The sequence below is a fragment of the Diplotaxodon limnothrissa genome, unplaced genomic scaffold (genome assembly GCF_057381915.1).
Source record: "Diplotaxodon limnothrissa isolate DT_005_m unplaced genomic scaffold, D_limnothrissa_male_GT1.1 unmapped_scaffold_4, whole genome shotgun sequence".
Classification (NCBI taxonomy): domain Eukaryota; kingdom Metazoa; phylum Chordata; class Actinopteri; order Cichliformes; family Cichlidae; genus Diplotaxodon; species Diplotaxodon limnothrissa.
In genome coordinates this window covers 1,014,774-1,032,494 of record NW_028188558.1, presented here as the reverse complement: position 1 = coordinate 1,032,494, position 17,721 = coordinate 1,014,774, and the positions used below count along the sequence as shown (strand labels likewise).

General features: G+C 41.2%; 2 protein-coding genes across 4 annotated transcripts in view; one reads left to right on the top strand and one right to left on the bottom strand.

The window, feature by feature from the left end:
• Positions 1-17,721, bottom strand: part of LOC146606847 (protein NLRC3-like) — a 1,106,670-nt gene that overhangs the window by 462,894 nt on the left and 626,055 nt on the right. The gene's annotated exons all lie outside the window — the stretch shown is intronic.
• Positions 12,262-13,662, top strand: LOC146606853 (phospholipase D1-like). Its single transcript, XM_085349240.1, has 3 exons — positions 12,262-12,483; positions 12,774-13,022; positions 13,446-13,662. Exons 1-3 carry the CDS (start codon positions 12,262-12,264, stop codon positions 13,497-13,499), a joined length of 525 nt encoding a protein of 174 aa, XP_085205366.1. The 3' UTR covers positions 13,500-13,662.

Below are 17,721 nucleotides of genomic sequence, written 5' to 3'. Positions count from 1 at the left end.
GAGTACTTGTTAGCTTTGAATCCAGGCAAAGTGGTCCAGTAAGTCTAAGAGACGAAAGGCATTAATGTGGCTGTGAGTGAATCAAGAAGACCAGCATCCAGGAAAACGTGACTGAACTGCAAGGGTGAGTAGATGATCCGAGGATTAGGAGGTTAGGAGAGTTATTGGGAGTGCTGATGTTATATTCAGCCTAGTAGATTACTGTCAGGTGTGGACAATGGACAGGCTGACCAGGCTTCACCCAAAGGCAGAAACCAGAGTCTAGTGGGAAACCACCGCCGCTCACACAGACCATGACAGCAGCATGACCCCCCCCCCAAAGCATTCTCTTTCACTTGGCATCATTTACCTCTCCCTTCTCCAATTTCTGATGTGTCCACCTTTGCAATGATAACTGTGATCAGGGTGAACCAAAAAGGTGCCGTGGTGAACAGATACTTCAGTTTGGTGAATGCAGTTTCAGCTTTGGGGGACCAGATGCATGCTGAGACTTGAGTGGTGCAGCTACCTGACTATAATTGAAAATGAACAGTCTATAAAAATTTGCTATTCCCAAAACCCATTGGAGATGCTTCTTGAATCTACAATGGGTACAAGGGGTAGGCCACTCTGTGAAAGCTTTCACATTTGCCAGATCCGTCTTCACCTGCCCCCGTGCCAAAATGTAACTGAAAAAAGTTATTGATGAGGAATGGAATTCACACTTTTTTGCTTTGACATAAGGTTTATTCTCCAGCAAACGTTGGAAAAATAGCATGGACATGAGACTGATGTTCCTCGCAGGTTTTGGGAAAAATGAGGATATCATTCAGATACACCAATACGAACCTGTCAAGGAATTCCCGGAGGACATCGTTAACTAATCTTGAAACATTGCGGGAGCATTAGTTAACCCAGGCGGCATGACCAAATACTCGTAGTCCCCCAATGGCATGTTTAAAACAGTCTTCCACTTGTCTCCCTGATTGATCTGGAAAAAGTGGTAAGCGTTGCGGATGTGGGGTTTTGTAAACCCAGTGGCACTGTGAAATGGCCTGAAAGCAGAGCTAATGAGGTAATAGGTACTTATTCTTGATGGTAATATCACTGAGGCCCCTGAAGTAAATGCATGGCCAGAGAGAGCCATCCTTTTTCCCCACAAAAAAGAAGTTCCAACTTGAGATGACAATCGTTGGATTATGCCTGCACCGAGGGATTCCTTAATGTACTTTTCCATAGCCGCACACTCAGGTCTAAGCAGGTTATACAGCCAGCTAGAAGGCCGGGTGGAGCCAGAGAGTAGTTCTATGGTGCTGTCCTGTGGTTTGTGAGGTGGCAGTGAAAGCGCTTTACTTTTGCTAAATACTTCCTGAAGATCATGACATTTGGTGGGGACAGAGGAGAGATCTAAAACAGTCTCAGTGTTGGTTGATGGTTATTGATTGAATGGTTGTTGATTGAATCTGTCTGTGCTGCATTCAAGTTGCACTTGAATGCAGCACAGACAGATTCTGATGTTCGTGGTTGTAAACGTGTCCTCAAACGCCGCTCTGACTCTTTCCTTCCTGCTCAAAGTTCCTCTTTTCTGAACTTGGTGTTTGTGCCTGACGCTGATCGTCTCCGTGTGGAGCTCCGTGTGAAGGTAACGTTAGCAGTGTGTAATGTTTCCTGGCTAACATCAGCTGTGTGCAGCTCAGTTCCAGCACAAATCTGCCGCTCCATAGTTCACGGTAACGGACTCATGAGGTCTACCGTTAAACGCTCTCCCGCCATTTTGTCTGTGTGCGCGGATGTGTACGTTTTTGTTACCACTGTCATCTCATCAATAGCCTATTTGTAAAAGATCTCTGTTCATAGTTTAGTTGGATTTTAAAACTCTGTAGTTGGACAGTTTTATTTTGGACTGATGCTAAAATTCTTGCTGATTGTTTCTGTCGAGGTTTTGTACTTGACATCCGCCATTTTGGATGTGATAAGCTGTAGAGAGTGCGTCCAAAAAGAGAAACCAGAAAGAGAACCTGTTTTATTAATAACCTCTTGCAAATAGAAGAATATGAAAAAAACAACAACAAATACGATAAAAACTTTAAATTACTTGAAATTTTTAAAATCACCATCATCTGTTAACACAAATTTGATCATTTCAAATTTTTGTTTTCATTTTCTCTTCCCAGTTACTTCTTTCTCATTCTCTTCATTCTCCTTGTCACCTTACGTCTCACTCCTTAACTGAAGTTATAGTTCTAACATAAGAAGTCCCACCAACGTCCTTTATTTAATCTCTGTGTTGTCACAGTTATTATCATCAGATCAGACATGAGACCCAGACAACAACATAAGTTTACAAGCTAACATCATGTCAGCTAACATTAGACGATAGCATCATAAACTTTAAATTACTTTGCCTCTGATCAACAGTTTGATTACATTCTCACATCACAGGTTTATTTGCTAAGTGTGAGTCCGCCCACATTAGATCCACTTTTCAGCAGGTGGAATAATTTGTAGTATATAGGTAATACATCAACAATGCTGCCGTGGCTAAGTTAAGAATATTTATAATGTCATTTCCAAAACTTGCATATGATCTGCAATTTGTAGCAGATCTACTGACTGTCACAGAGCAGCTGGAGCAGTCTCAAATGCAGGTCAGTCCACTGCTGCCCCCTGTGGCCAAGTGCCATAGCTACTGCTGGATGAACTCGTGACACATCTGCACCTGTTTCTATGAACACATTGAGTCTGAGTGGCTGCACTTACACTGGTGCATTCAACATATTGAAAGATGGCAGCAATGTGGATTGTCAAGACTCAAACCAACCGTTGAGCAAAGACAGCAGATCACTTGTTTCTGTTTGTTATACAGCCAGATTTACTCGTGACACACATGTGCAGCTGCTTTATCACCTATTCTGAATTTGTTTCAAGCACAATACATTTGTTACACATGTTGGGATATTGTGTTTGTTTTAAATGTTATATACCTGTGTGGTATGTGACTTGTGTTGCCATGACGCCAGGTCTTTCTTGGAAATGAGATTTTTAATCTCAATGAGATTTTTTTTTACCTGGATAAATAAAGGACTAATTTGTAACTTTCAGTGTTTTCCGGTCTTCCAAAGGAAAAAAAACCTTCAACTACATGACATGCAGTTGTGTATTTGTTTTCACCTTATCATACACTTGAAGTTTTACAAATCACCACTTCTTTAGTTAATATCATTTCAGTCTCAGACAATCTCGTTTCTCTTACAGAGGTTGAATGCACCTTCTGCGGATGGCGGTACCACACAGTGTGCGTGGACTTCCCCTGCACAGAAGGCAACTACAAATGCTGTGAATGCTAAATAAAGAGAAACAAATGATCCCTGTTGTCTTTGCTTGATGATTGGTTTGAGTCTTGACAATCCACATTGCTGGCGTTGCATCTTTCAATGCCAGCAATGGCAGGTATCAGTGCTCAAAGCTTTTGTGTTTGTTTCCAACAAGTTGCCCACCTCGGGAAACAAAAATGTGTTCTTTTACTTGTCAGATGAACATATGAGACACTTTGACTCTTCAGTGCAGTGTGGAGCCTAACAAAGATCTGTTTTGTGTCCCAGCTGATCAGCAGGAGGAGGAGAGTCTGACGGAGCAGCAGAGGAACATTTTCAGCTACTTGGACTCAGCTCAGCCACTACAGAGGAAACAATGAGCTCAACACAGAAGGTGACAGACAGAGCAGGACCATATGACCAAAGATATTTATCACCATATACATTTGAACATTTGCCATAACGATGTAGCTGACGATAGAATTGACAGCAGACAAAATACTTTACAGCTGCACAACTTTATTAAAAACCCATCAATGTATTTTCACTGAAACAAGCAGCTGTTGTTTATGTGCATTAAAGTTATATAAAAATGTAACAGTGCAAATGCAAATTCCTCGCTGACAGTTTAACCAAAAGGCGTTTCCAGTGGAAACTGGCCGACACATCCTGAGCATAACCATGTATAATATCCACTAAACTTCAGAAGAGGTTATACAGTCGTGGCCAAAAGGTTTGAGAATTGCATAAATATTGGAACCTGGAGAAGTTGCTGCTTAAGTTTTTATAATAGCATTTTGCCTGCACTCCAGAATGTTATGAGGAGTGATCAGATGAACTGCATCGTCCTTCTTTGCCATGAAAACGAACTTAATCCCCAAAAAGCCTTACCACTGCATTTCATTGCTGTCATCAAAGGACCTGCTGAGACCATTTCAGTGATCGTCTTCTTAACTCAGGTGAGAATGTTGGCGAGCACGAGGCTGGAGATCATCATGGCTGTATCCCGATTCAGGTTCTGCAGCTTTAAAGTCCTCAAGGGCCGCGTACTCAAAGACCGCTAAGGCCGAAGTGCGAGGCTCGTAGGCTCGTGAAATGGGACGTCTAGCCTCCGTCGCGCTGCCCAGGTTGCCTAGCAACCATGATACTACCAGCTGGAAACGTTTCATACAGCTTTGTTTGACAGAAATGAAGGAGAACATATTTAGTTCATTTGTTTCTACATGAGCTCTGTGTGATTTGATGAGTATCTGAGGCTGAGACCACAGGACTGTGAAACATGATTGTTGGGCTTCATTTCTGTGCTGCTGGCTCTTCCTCCTCCTCTTCCTCACACACTGCTGAGTTTGTCCTGGTGGATCATCAGGGCTGCAAAGCCTCACAGATGATGTGCAGCAGTGGCTCCCTCAGTCTGTCCTCACTCTGGACACTTGCAGTCGTCACACATGGAAATCAAATGTGTGATAAGCTGCAGGATTCAAACACAAGTGTAACTTATAAACACATGTTCATACTTTTATTCCACAATCAGAGAGAAAGAAACAGAGAGAGAGTGCAGGACAGACAGACAGGTGACAGTCTCAGGTGTACACACTGCTACACAACAGCAGCAGAGAAGCAGGATTTAGTGTTTGTGTTATTACGAGTGTAAACAAGAAGAGTTCCAGATGGTGCAGTGGACACATGTGTGACTGCTGTGATTAAAGCATCTTTCTTTCAGCTTAACGAGTGAACCGTCAGCTCGTTCAAACACACGTTAAAGTGCGTTTGGCTCGACACCACCGAACAGAGGCAGCAATATAACACAGCTAACATTAACAGTGCAGTGAATCCTGCTTGTGCCGTGATGTTCAGGACTGCAAACCGAGCAGCATCACTGACTTTCAGCTTGTTGTGTTTGTGGATATATGACTGACTTTAATTATCCACAAAATCATCACATTCTCTGTCAGATTAAGGTCGACTATTGAACGGCGTATATTTTAAAGGCTTTAAAACCAAGTTAACGCTGAAAGTACAAACATCACTAATGTCACATAACTCTGCCGACAAGGCATAGCTATGGCTATGAAATGCTCTTTGTGTATCACTTCTTCATTATGAAAGATGTCATTAATGCACTAGTAATGTCTCATCTGGAGTATTGTTCAATCATTTGGTCAGCAGCTAATAAGACAGATCTTAACAGACTTCAGTTAGTCCAGAATAAGGCGTCCAGATTAGTGTGAAGATGTTCATACTATACTAATATTGATAAAATGCATAATAACCTTTCTTGGCTTCCTGTACAGGCTAAAATATTCTATGGCTTACTTGTAGTTCTAAAGAAAGCAATTCTGTTAAACACACCACATTTATTCTGCTCAGCTGCAGTATCCAGATGAAATACATCATCATATTACACAGTTTTCAACAAGCTGCAATTTAGTAAATGCTCGAGTTAAAAGTAACGTTTTGTAAAACTGTTACATTTAGAGCAACTTTTAAGTGGAATAAGTTGCCTTAAAAAATTAGAGAATTATTCAAAACTTCAATGAACACTTAAAAGCCGATTTACAGAGCTTTTAGTTGTTGTAAATATTGTAAGACATGATTTGTTTTTGAAATTTGTGTAATGTGCCTCAATGTTATTGATATTATTATTATTATTATTGATTGCTTATATTTGAACAATTGTGAAACCTCACTGTGGATGTAAGAGTGAAATTATGTGGATATCTTGAATCCACTTTATTGTGTAATATTTTATGTGAGTATTTGACGGAAGACGAGCAAAATCTGTTGTGGAAGCTAACGGGGTTCCTTTAGAATAAACAAACATAGGATTTATTATCACTGAATAATTCTGTATAAATCTATACAAATTATAGAAATATGTAACAGGAAACAACAAAATAATCTAAATTATAAAAGTGTGTGTGTGTGTGTGTGTGTGTGTGTGTGTGTGTGTGTGTGTGTGTGTGTGTGTGTGTGTGTGTGTGCATGATTTTAGTGTTTGAACAGTCATGAATTATCTTTAACAGCAGGTTGGATGTAATGTGTTAGAACTACCAGCAGGTGGGGATAAGAGACCTTTAAGGTGTTTGGTGCCACGCTCCACCTTCAGGTTTAAAACTAGTGTTAATGGAGTTTGAAGGTTGAGTTTGTTCCACGACTGCATTTCACTCACTGCCTCTGTTTGTATCTCTGTCACTGCAGGACCAACATGGAGCCAGAAGTCAGCGCTCTCAGGAGGCCGACAAACCTCACAGAAGAAAGGGAGAGAAAAAACACACCTGTGACGAGTGTGGGAAGGGTTTTACTGTGAGGGCTAAACTAAAACGGCATCAGGTCATCCACACTGGAGAGAGACCGTTCAGCTGTGACTTGTGTGGAAAGTCTTTTTCCTTGAAGGGTTACCTAAAACAACACCAACTCGTCCACAGTGGAGTTAAAGCGTACAGCTGTGATCAGTGTGGCAGAGCTTTTACTCGCAGTAGCCACTTACAGAAGCATCTAGTTACCCACTCTGGAATTAAGCCATACAGCTGTGATCAGTGTGGCAGAGCTTTTACTCACAGTAGCAGCTTACAGAGTCATCTAGTTACCCACTCTGGAATTAAGCCATACAGCTGTGACGAGTGTGGGAAGGGTTTTACTGTGAGGGATAAACTAAAACAGCATCAGGTCATCCACACTGGAGAGAGACCGTTCAGCTGTGACTTGTGTGGAAATTCTTTTTCCAGGAAGGGTTACCTAAAACAACACCAACTCATCCACAGTGGAGTTAAAGCATACAGCTGTGATCAGTGTGGCAGAGCTTTTACTCAAAGTAGCCACTTACAGAGTCATCTAGTTACCCACTCTGGAATTAAGCCATACAGCTGTGATCAGTGTGGCAGAGCTTTTACTCACAGTAGCCACTTACAGAAGCATCTAGTTACCCACTCTGGAATTAAGCCATACAGCTGTGACATCTGTGGAAAAACTTTCAGCCAGAGAGGGCACCAAAATACACACCTACGCATTCACACCAGACATGATGTGTACTGCTGTGAACAGTGTGGCAAAGAGTTTATAACTCACACAGACTTACAACGACACATGTTTACCCACACTGAGGAGAGACCTTATCAATGTGACCTGTGTGAGAAGACTTTTAAATCTCCACGTCACCTGAGACGACACCAACAGATCCACACCAGAAAGAGACTCTACAAGTGCAGCTACTGTGAGGTATGTATTTATATTGTTATCTTGTCATTTTAGCCTGACTGTTTGGAACAACTCTGCTCATTAAACTGTGTTAGCATGTTAGCAATTCTACTGCATGGAAAAGCAGCTCTGAGTGATTATTCAGATTTTCCTTTCAGTTATGATTTTAGTATTACTGTAGTATTATGGTGGTAGTATTGTAGTTATTGCAGCCCAGTAAACTGAGTGTGTTAACTGAAACAGTCAAATGTAGTTGGACGTCTGCAGAGATGCTCTTTATTTCAGGCGACGTTCAGGATACAAATGTTGAAGGACTGACTTACACTGTCTTTGTGTCTTTGTTTAGAAGCAGAGCGACACAGATGGATCCAGTTCTCAACCCTGTCATCACTGTGGTGGTGGGAAAGACTTTCATTGTGACCTCTGTGGAAAAACTTTCAGTCGGCAAAAGACCCTAAAAGTACATCAACATAGACACACTGGAGACAAACTGAAATACTGCAAAGAATGTGGGAGAAGCTTCACCACACCAAGAGATTTAAAACAACATGAACTGATTCACAGTGGGGTTAAAAAGCACCTCTGTGATCAGTGTGGGTCATCCTTCACCACTGAAAGTCAGCTTAAAACACACAAACGAGTCCACACAGGAGAGAAACCACACAAGTGCAGACACTGTGACAGAAGCTTCTCACAGTCAGGTCATCGTAACATTCATGAACGTGGACACATGGAAGGAAACTACAGCTGTGACCAGTGTGACAAGAGCTTCAGGAATCTCAGTTCATACTCTGCACACAAACGATCCCACGTTACTAATAAACTGTTTCACTGTTACCAATGTGCCCAAACATTCACCTCATTGTCTGCTCTGTGCAAACATCAGCGCGATCACTCAGGGCTGAAATCACTCCCGTCTGTAAATGATTGAAACTCAGTCAAATAGTTCATTGTTCTCCAGCAAAACGTTTTGGAAACTCATGTTTAACCTTTAAAACTCTGACATGTTTTAGCACACAAGGCTTCATCGGGGAGTTCACTCATGATTGGACCATGAGAACAAAGGTTTTTAGTTCTTTCAAAGAGAGTCTTGGAGATGTTTGATGTTTCTGTTTTTTCTACATAAAGGAATAAACTATTTTTCTTGCTTCATGTAGTGTGGAAGTTTTTAATGTTTCTTCATCTGTTATGTTCTTGAATGTGTTCACGTGAAGATGGTACAAATAAACTGTTGTCAGAGATTTACAGTTATCAAACAGGTGAATAAACAACACTGAGACACTTGGAGACAGTTAACGTGCTGCACGGGTGAGGGCTCCGAGAGGACTCACACCGAGCTGCAGTAGTCGTTTATTATTTATAGCAGGGTGAAACAAGCATAGCAGTTTCCTCTAATTTTGCATATGTGTGTGTGTGTGTGTGTGTGTGTCTAAGTTCGTATAAATGTCATAGGGTGAACTTCCTCTCTCTATAAACAGAGCGAGTAGTACATTTTGTTCTTTTCCTATTAAGAGTAAAATATGAACATATACTTTAATGCGACATAAAACTCATTAAAGCGTTTCTTCTTTAACATCCCCTCCTGATGTTAATATTTTTCACTTAATCATACTTTATTATCAGCCAACAATCACTTGATTATAACATTTTCAATTGTAGCATCATTCAGTATGTGTGTGTGTGTTTCTATACTAAATCTTCTTCATCCGGTTCATCTTCTAGTGGCAGTCCAACATAGGTAATTACTGTGGCCTGTACCATTTTGTCAATCATGGATCTTATGCATGGTAGGATACATGTAGAAAACAAGCACAATAATAGAAGCAGAACTCCTATCAGTACGAGTCCTTTTATCACGAGGGTCTTCCAGCTGCCACTCAGCAGCCAGGTCAGCCAGTCCTCATTGTTCGTGACATAGTCTTGTTGCTGCGCATTACTCAGTTGTCGCAACTTGTCTAGGGCAGTGGTCATGGTCAAGGAGTGCACGTTGTCCGGGATATAGGTGCAACAAGTGGTGTTGAATAAGACACAGAGGCCCCCTCTCTCAGCGAGAATCATGTCCAGGGCGACCCTGTGTTGCATGACCACTATTCTGATCGCGTCGATTTCCTCATTCTGAGCCTTATTTATCTTTGTTGAGCTGTTCAGGAAAAGTCCAAATCGGTAGTCAAGAGTCTCAATTCTTAAAGTGTTTTTTCCAGTTCCGACCCATGGGAACAGTGAGTGCAGGACCTTCTGTCCGGTGGTCCACGACTTGAACTCCGCTGGTACATCACTGCCCCAGATTGGGTCATGGGGTTGCACGTCATCAGTGTTCCTCTTGCGTCGTGGTTGGTTCTGATGGAATACTCTGAAGGTGTGGTCTGACACTAAAATTGGGGCGCAGAGTCCGGTACAAGAAAAGCTCACAACTAAGACAAAACTGCTCCTGCAAGGAAAGCTCACTGTTATGCATGCAAGGTGATCAGCTCTAGGTGAGAAGACATTTAAATCTCACACTTGTTCTGCTGCATTTTTGAAGCTCAATTCCAGGAACAGATCGCAGGGTTCATTTTTATATACACTGCAACTGCCATGAGGACAGGGCCATTTTTTTGTTGTTGTTTGTTTTTCCTTTTGCTCTGTGCAGCATTTTGGCAGCATTTTTAAATTTCTCTTTGTATTTTTTCTTTCTTTTACTAGTGAAGAGATGTAGCGTGAACAGTTATACAGTCTAAATATCCCATATGGGTCGTGTGAAATGGTGTTTTCAGTTTCATTCAGTTGAAGTAAAGAACGTTGAATATTTCTAAGTGTGCTGTTTTGAACCAACATGTCACAGTATGATCAGTGCTGTAATTTTTGACAGTCACTGTATCAATGTTATTTTTGCATCTCTTGAATAAAGGTTTTGACCTGCAAGTGCTAATTTCTTTAGTTATTGGGGTAAAATGGGTAATGTTAATAGGAAGGTGTTTGCCAATTCAGTAACCTAATTTAATGTTAATGGAAACTAACATTATCTCAAATTGTTTAGTTATAATTGTTGTTTAACTGAATCTTGATTTTTGATCTTGATTTGTTCTTTCCCAACATTTTTCAAAAGAAAGAGTCTAATTTCTTTGCTGTGATTGATTCCAGAGAACACGGAAGAACTGACATTATTTAACTGTTGATTTATGTAGATTCAGTGGAGGAGTAATGTCAGTTTAATTCTTTACCTACTGTCAATGCAGTGAAATTAGACATTTTGTTTTGAAAGGTTACTGGTGGATGCCAGCAACCATCTTGGAAGAGAACAATATAATCTGTTATAAGGCCTCCATTTGAAAATTGTGTATTTGATACTAGAATATGTAATTTGAAGATAACATGTAGTATTTAAGTGACCAAGTAGTATTGGGTAAAAGTTATTGAATGGTGTTGGGATAAAGTGAGAAAATTGTGAAGGATTAAAATATTCCAAGAGCTCAAATTACTTCATCAAAACATGTTTAAGTCACATTTTATCAACACAAATTGCACAGGCTTATTGAACATGAATAAATTGTGTTAATTTAACTCAATTGTTTAAGTTGCTGCCAAAGCAAAACATCTGTGTGCAACACATGTCCACCATTGAATTAAGTAAATCCAACAACATATTTTTTTCAGTGTAGTTTGGACTTTATGATTTCTGTAACTGGAAAATATTATTTTGTTTAAAGACAGAAGTGACCGCATAGTTGCAACAACAAAGGGAAATATTAATTAATTAGCATCAAGTATATTTGTTGCTTAAGCGTTTGCACTATAACTTAAGTAGGATTATAACTTTTAAGGAAGGAAAGATTTCAGATATTTAGTTCACTGTTTCAGTTATTTTATATGAAATTAAAACATTTACGTTGGTCAAATATGATGCTCTAAATCAAATAAAAGTTTGAAAATAAATGATGTATTTTTAAATGCTGCAACAAATGTTCACAAAAAGTAACTATAATTAAAACCAGTTAAACAAAATCAAATGTTTGAATCATGCTTAACCAAATGCCAGGCTGGAGAGCTGAACCTAAAGTATACGTAGAAAGATTTCAACATCTGAGCAGTTTTTAATGTTTTTATCACATATAAATGTCACAGCAGTGGGTCCTGGCCCAATGCTTTGTGTTTTTGGTTTTCTTTGACTCTTGTTTTTCTTGGTTTTTGTTCTTCTTATTTATCAGGCTCTCAGTAATCTTAGTTCTCCCTCCCTCAGTGTTCATTTCAGCCTGTGTTTAGTTTCTGTTCCCGTGTCCCACGTTTCATCGTTTCATGTCGAGTCAGCCCTGTCTCTCTGTTTCCTGTGTCTCCCCAGTCAGCCCCGCCTCCCTCGGGCACTCATGTGTGATACAGAGTAATAAACCTGACTACATTTGCTACACTCTCTTTATTACCTGTTACTTTAAAATTCATACACTAATTATGTCTGCCCATCTCTCTAATGTGAAGGTCAAAGGTCAACATCCCAGTGACATAAGAATAATCCCAAAGGGGCAAAGGCAGCGGTTAATTTAGCACATTTAGCATTAAGGGTACAGCAAGGATATACTTTTACTTATTGTGGCAGGGGTGTGGTCTCTGGCCTGCTGCAGTGGAGGCTGGTGGCGGGACGTTGGACGGCACAGGTGAGGGTGATGGAGCTCATGACTCTCCCCTTTATAGTGACGGAGGAGACTGGCGTGGGGGAAGCGTGTAGTGGAGGAAGCCGAGGAGAGAGCTGGTTTCTGGCTACAAAGACGGCGTCAAACCAGAAAAGATTGCTCGTGGTCAAATAATGTGTCAATCAGCTGTGAATCAAACTGTGTGTGGCTCAGTTCATGTCACAGTGTTGTTTAGTATATCTTCACTTGTCTCACTCTCCTTCTGTTCTGTCCATCAGGACGATCCTCAGCGCTTACACAGATCCTCCATCGATGTTTTGGATCCAATCAGTGATCAGTTCTACGAGGAGGCCTGGATGTTCACCAGCGCTCGCTACACCTCCATCTACCAGAAGGTGAGTGTACTCCTTTGTACTCAGATTAACATTTTACTTCTTAAAATACATTTTCATATATGAGCTTTCTATTATTTCATGGGCCATTTAATCAATATTAAAATTACAAGCATATCAACAAAGGTAAAGCTGGTTTTTTCCACTTGCTGTCACACAGTCATGGAGGAATACAATAAATACATAATCAGTCATAGATCCTGAACAATGACATTAAAAGAAAGTCTGTGGCTCTAAAAACTAAACAGTATAAAGACATGCTCCAAGCTGCTGTTTCTCTCCTACTCCTCTAGGTTTTCCACTGTCGGCCATCCAGCGATGCTGGAGGGCTACCTGGCCAATGCTGGCCTACACAAAGAGGTCCCGGCTCGGAGGAGCTGAAGAAGATCCTTGCCTTCCTCGTCAGTTTCCTCTTCAGTTCCTATCCCAACAAAACCTTCTTGCACCTATTAGCTCCAAAGAGGCTATGGTGCCCGTGGAGGTCTGGACCTGAGGCCTGTGCTCATCACGTGGATAGAAAACACTCTGACACCATTCTGGAGGTCTGATGGGACTCTGACCAAAACACAGATGAAATAAAACTTGTGGCTGGAGCTTTTAAAATTACTTTTTCACCTCATAGATTAATGCTCATGATTGCATGTTAGCCAGACAGCATCTCCACAAGGTGAAACTCTCAGGAGACATTTACTCTTAAACTGTAATCTGGTTGAGACTACTTGAGGAGATCTTAGTAGCGAGTATGTGGATTTAGTCTCTTCACCAACAGCAGACAGACCCATGCCAAGAAAGCAGACATGTTCTCAAAGAAAGCCGAGAGCAGAGATTGGAAAAAGCTAAAAAGAAAAAGCTGCAGCTTCAGACGACTATCTGCCTGTAAGGCTGAAAAAGTCCAGTTACGCTCTATTTTGGAAAAGCTCCCAGTTTTGGTAACCTGGACTTTTATTTCCCCTCTTCTGCTACAGATGTTGACTGTGACCTCAGAGGCCAACTGGACCACACAGCTGCAGCAGGAGTGAGGGAGAGGAGTCTTCATCCAGCTTCAAAGAAAACATCCAGGTAAAGTGACGTGGATCAGCGGATAAAGCCGTCTCCACTTTCAAAGGAGATCCTCTGAGAGAGAGACTCTCTGAGCCATTTTAGCCTCAAATTATAGGACTTTATAGTACAGCAACACTTTTAAAGGACAAAAATAAGATAAACTGTGACTGTAATACAAACAAAGTATTGCATGTGTTTTTAAAAGTGTTCCTCCGATGGGCAGGATATCACTATTAGACTGTCCCACCAGCCAACTTCAACAAGAGACCACAGCAGCATTCAGTGATCAGCACAGATGTTCCTCTAACACTCAGCATCTGATCCCTGTTGGTCTGTGTGCTTCTGCTTTTGCTCAGTTAGAAACCCTGCAGCAACCCGACCCAAAACTGTGTCTTCTTGTTGGCCTCAACGTTGAAGTGTCAAACGTCCAACATCTGGAAAGGAAACCACGCCAGTGTACTGTGATGTTTCACCAACATGTGGCAGACGCTGGTCCTGCCTTTCATGCTGACATCAGCAGAGAGCCCCGCCTACCTCAAAGCCTCCCCTGTCATGTATTGATCAGGATGATTATGAAGATGAGCGAGTGCAAATAAGACTGTAAAAGTCCACGAGCAGAATGTTTGGATGCTTTCTAATGATTCATGAATATCATGAGAGTGTTTGTGTGTTTTGTCTTTTCTTTGCTGACGTTTGTTACTAACAAAGACAATTTACGCTCTGTGTGTGTTTTCATCCTTACCAGCCGCACTCTAACTGCAATGAAGGAAACAAACTGTAGAAATGGTCGACTCAGTGACTTCATAAAATATTGAAGTGGTTCAGGTAGAGCCAGTTTTTAAATGACCATGAACACTGAGCGTATTGTATCTGTACAGCATGTTTTTCTATTAGACAGATTTGTAACAGAGGCCTTGCTCTCAGTAAGTTTGAAATCCTTTTCTGATTTCTTTTGTAATCTCTGATCTTTGTGTATCCTGCTCAGTTTGCATGCTGCCTGTAGGAGTTTCTGTCTTTGTATTTGAAGAGAATTCATTGAATATACTCAGCTGCTTCCCTTTGGTGCCTCACACATCACTGAAGTTTTTCAGTGTCCAGTTATTTGTTTTTAATAGCTGTTTGAATTCTCTGTATGTTTGACCCTGTAGACTGTTTAATGGACTGCTCGTCTTCCTGTTTGTAACCACTGCCTGTTTAGGACTAAAGATTTGGATTTTTGACTTTAACACAGCCTCTGCGTGTCGTCCCTTTGTGTCCTCGTCCTCTGTGAATGTGTCACAGATGTTTCCATGATAATAACACAGCTTTCCCACAGTGGCTTGCAGCAGCATTTATTCACAGCACATTTGAGAAAGGTTCAGATTAACTCGATGAGTTTATATTCAGAATGATTCTGACAGTGGGCCACTGTGAATTGTGATCTTTCATCAGCTCAATGTTTAAGTTCAGTATTTCAAAGCAGGAGCTATGAACAGTCATCATGTTGGCATTAGAATTATTATTATTAATCATTATTAATAATGTCGTTACTCATGTATAACTTTGATTAGTATACATGAATTTTATCAATAGTAAAAATAATGAATAATTCATGTATAACTTTTATTGTGTTTTGTATATTAATTATATTTAAATAGAGATGTTGACCCTGTCTCTACAGTAGCATCAGTGTAACAGACATTATTGGTCCAAGCTGTCATAAATGGGGAGCCTGAGCCTTTATTATGAAAACATGACGAGTATTTTTCTTGTCAGTTGGGAAGAAGTTGGTCTTTTTTTCCTTCTTTTTGCTCAGTTTGTCTTTTCTTTGATAATTGAAACTCTGATCAAACCTACTCATGTTCACAGCATGTAAAAGCAGCTGACAGTCCGTGGCATTGTTGTTTGTAGAGGTGCAGTGTAGTGGGAGCATAAATCAAAAGAAAACAGTAACATTTATGTAATAAAACATTTGAATGAAAATGAACAGGCCCTTTATGAACTTCAAAGGGATCTGAAAACAACACTTTTTAAAAGAGTATCTTGGGGTGTAGGTGGTCAAAATAGAAAACTGAGCTGAGACTCTAAGTTCAATCCATCCATTGGTTTTTACTTAGGAGGAAGAAATGTCAGGCTGGTGCAGGCTGGTTAGGTGCATGTGGTTATCTTTACCTAAATGAGTTCACTTTGTGGCTGCCAGGTTGGGCAGAAGTACCTGTCCCCTGTTAGGCTTAGCAAGGTTCTCCAGGAGTTTCTCCATGGGTAGAGCTTCTAGCTCCTCCAGCACATCTGTGGCCGTGCAGGCTGCCACTTTCTTGGTTGCTCTTTTTACCCCACTGGTGGATGAGCTGCAATGGTCTCCATATGTGTTTACTTCTTCTTCTTCTTTTGCATATTAAACACATTATTCTGTTTCTATGTATTTGCTATGATTTGCTATTTGTTAAGTAACATTGCTTCACTCACTATGCCGGGTTTGTGTGTGGAAGCATTCAGTTGCTGGCAAATCAAACATTCTGCAAATGAAGCTGAACACTCAGTTACATGTTTCTTTACATTTTATTATGTTACAGATTAAGTCATTTGTTCTTACTTTGTTTGTCTTTTCAGTCTTCATGAGGGTCAGGTGTGGGGAAACGCCCGCCCGGCATTTCCTCATTTTAAAGTCCTGCTGATGCCACACATGACATCAGCAGGTCAAACCAAGTGGAGGGGTTTGTTTGTCCATAGAGATGCTTCCTTTTGTTTGTTTTAAGGTTTAAATGGATTTGTTGAATGTGTTTCTTTTCATCAATACTGCCATTTAGTTGTGTAAATGTGCATGTTAGACGTGTGAAGAGGTTTTGTGTTTAGAAATGTATAGAAACCAATCATTTACTGACAGCATGTCTGATGGAAATAAGTGCAGATTATGTATGAAGTCTAACTGCACACAGTAACTGTGTTACAATAAGGACTTAACAGCGCCCTCTGCTGGAGTGTTTCAGTACTGCGTTAACTAGAATACACCACCTCCTCCTCACACCACCTGCTACAGCTCTACTCTTCTATGACTACAGTCATCCACAGCACTGATGTGAGGTCACATGGTTCATATGTAAGGAGCACAGCTGACCTCAGGTCAGTTTAATGACTGTGAGCAGCAGCTGTGTTATTGTCACTGTGACAGGGAGACACTCTCAGACACAGCGCTCATGTCAGCTTGTTCTCATGCAGGAGGATCAGGAGCTCCATGTTTGTCTTTCTGTTTGAATCATGATGTGTTTGTGCCATCAGAGTCTGTCATGAGTACTCAGGGTTTCACAGCAGCTCTTCTGGATGCTGACGAGGACTCCAACCTCATGTTTCACCTCTCTGAGCTTCTGATGTCTGTGAACACTCGTGTTTCTTCTCTGGGCTCATCTGGACAAAAACACCTTTCTGTGTTTGGCTGCAGCCTCATTCTGACTGACAGGAAGTGTGTTATCCATGAGCTGCACTTCTGTGAGGAAGTTTCCTGCTGTGTTTCCTGTCTGTGGACAAACACGAGTGTTCCAGCTGAGGACTTGGTTCCTTCCACCTGTCCATACAGGACATCACGCTGTCTGCAGCTCTGTAAATGCAGCTCCAGGTCCTTCCACGTGCTGCTCTGTATTTGTGCAGTTTGTAGTGTGTCCTGGGAAACGTAGCACACATGGTGTTCTTCTGCTGTTTCCTCCTTTCACTGAGTGTGAAACACTGACGCTGTGCTGTTGTTCACAGAGGGGAGCTGATTCTAGCTGCAGCTGGACTCTGTCATCTAACTGAATGTGTTGGTGCTGATCACGGGGCTCTGAGGGGGGAGCAGCAGGAGGACTCTGGATGCTGACGTCAGTGTATCTGTGGAAGCTCCCACAGCGTGTCTGTCATTCAATATTGTGCTGTATATTGTATCTATGCAAAGATGAACAGACTGTGTGTTCACTGGTCTCTGTGCTGCAGCTCTGATGTCATCATCACTCCCTCCTCCACCCTCAGCAGTCCCAGCATGCTGCTGTGGTGCACCCCACCCTCACTCTACACCTGAGCCACAGACCACACCCTCCACCTCAATATACACCACAGTTTTCTCTGCTGTGGAAATGAGATCAGGAGGAAATCATCATTATTATTATTTAATAAACGCTCACATTAATGTGGGCTTATTTGTTTCATATTAGAAACATTAGTTGAGTGTTTTTAGTATAAAATGGTCAAAGTCCC

Bases quoted from the DNA above. Each gene is read 5' to 3' on its own strand.
- LOC146606853 (XM_085349240.1), top strand. From the start codon at position 12,262: ATGTGTCAATCAGCTGTGAATCAAACTGTGTGTGGCTCAGTTCATGTC. The intron at 12,484-12,773 runs GTGAGTGTACTC...CTACTCCTCTAG, and splicing joins ACACCTCCATCTACCAGAAG to GTTTTCCACTGTCGGCCATC. The intron at 13,023-13,445 runs GTCTGATGGGAC...CTTCTGCTACAG, and splicing joins ACTCTGACACCATTCTGGAG to ATGTTGACTGTGACCTCAGA.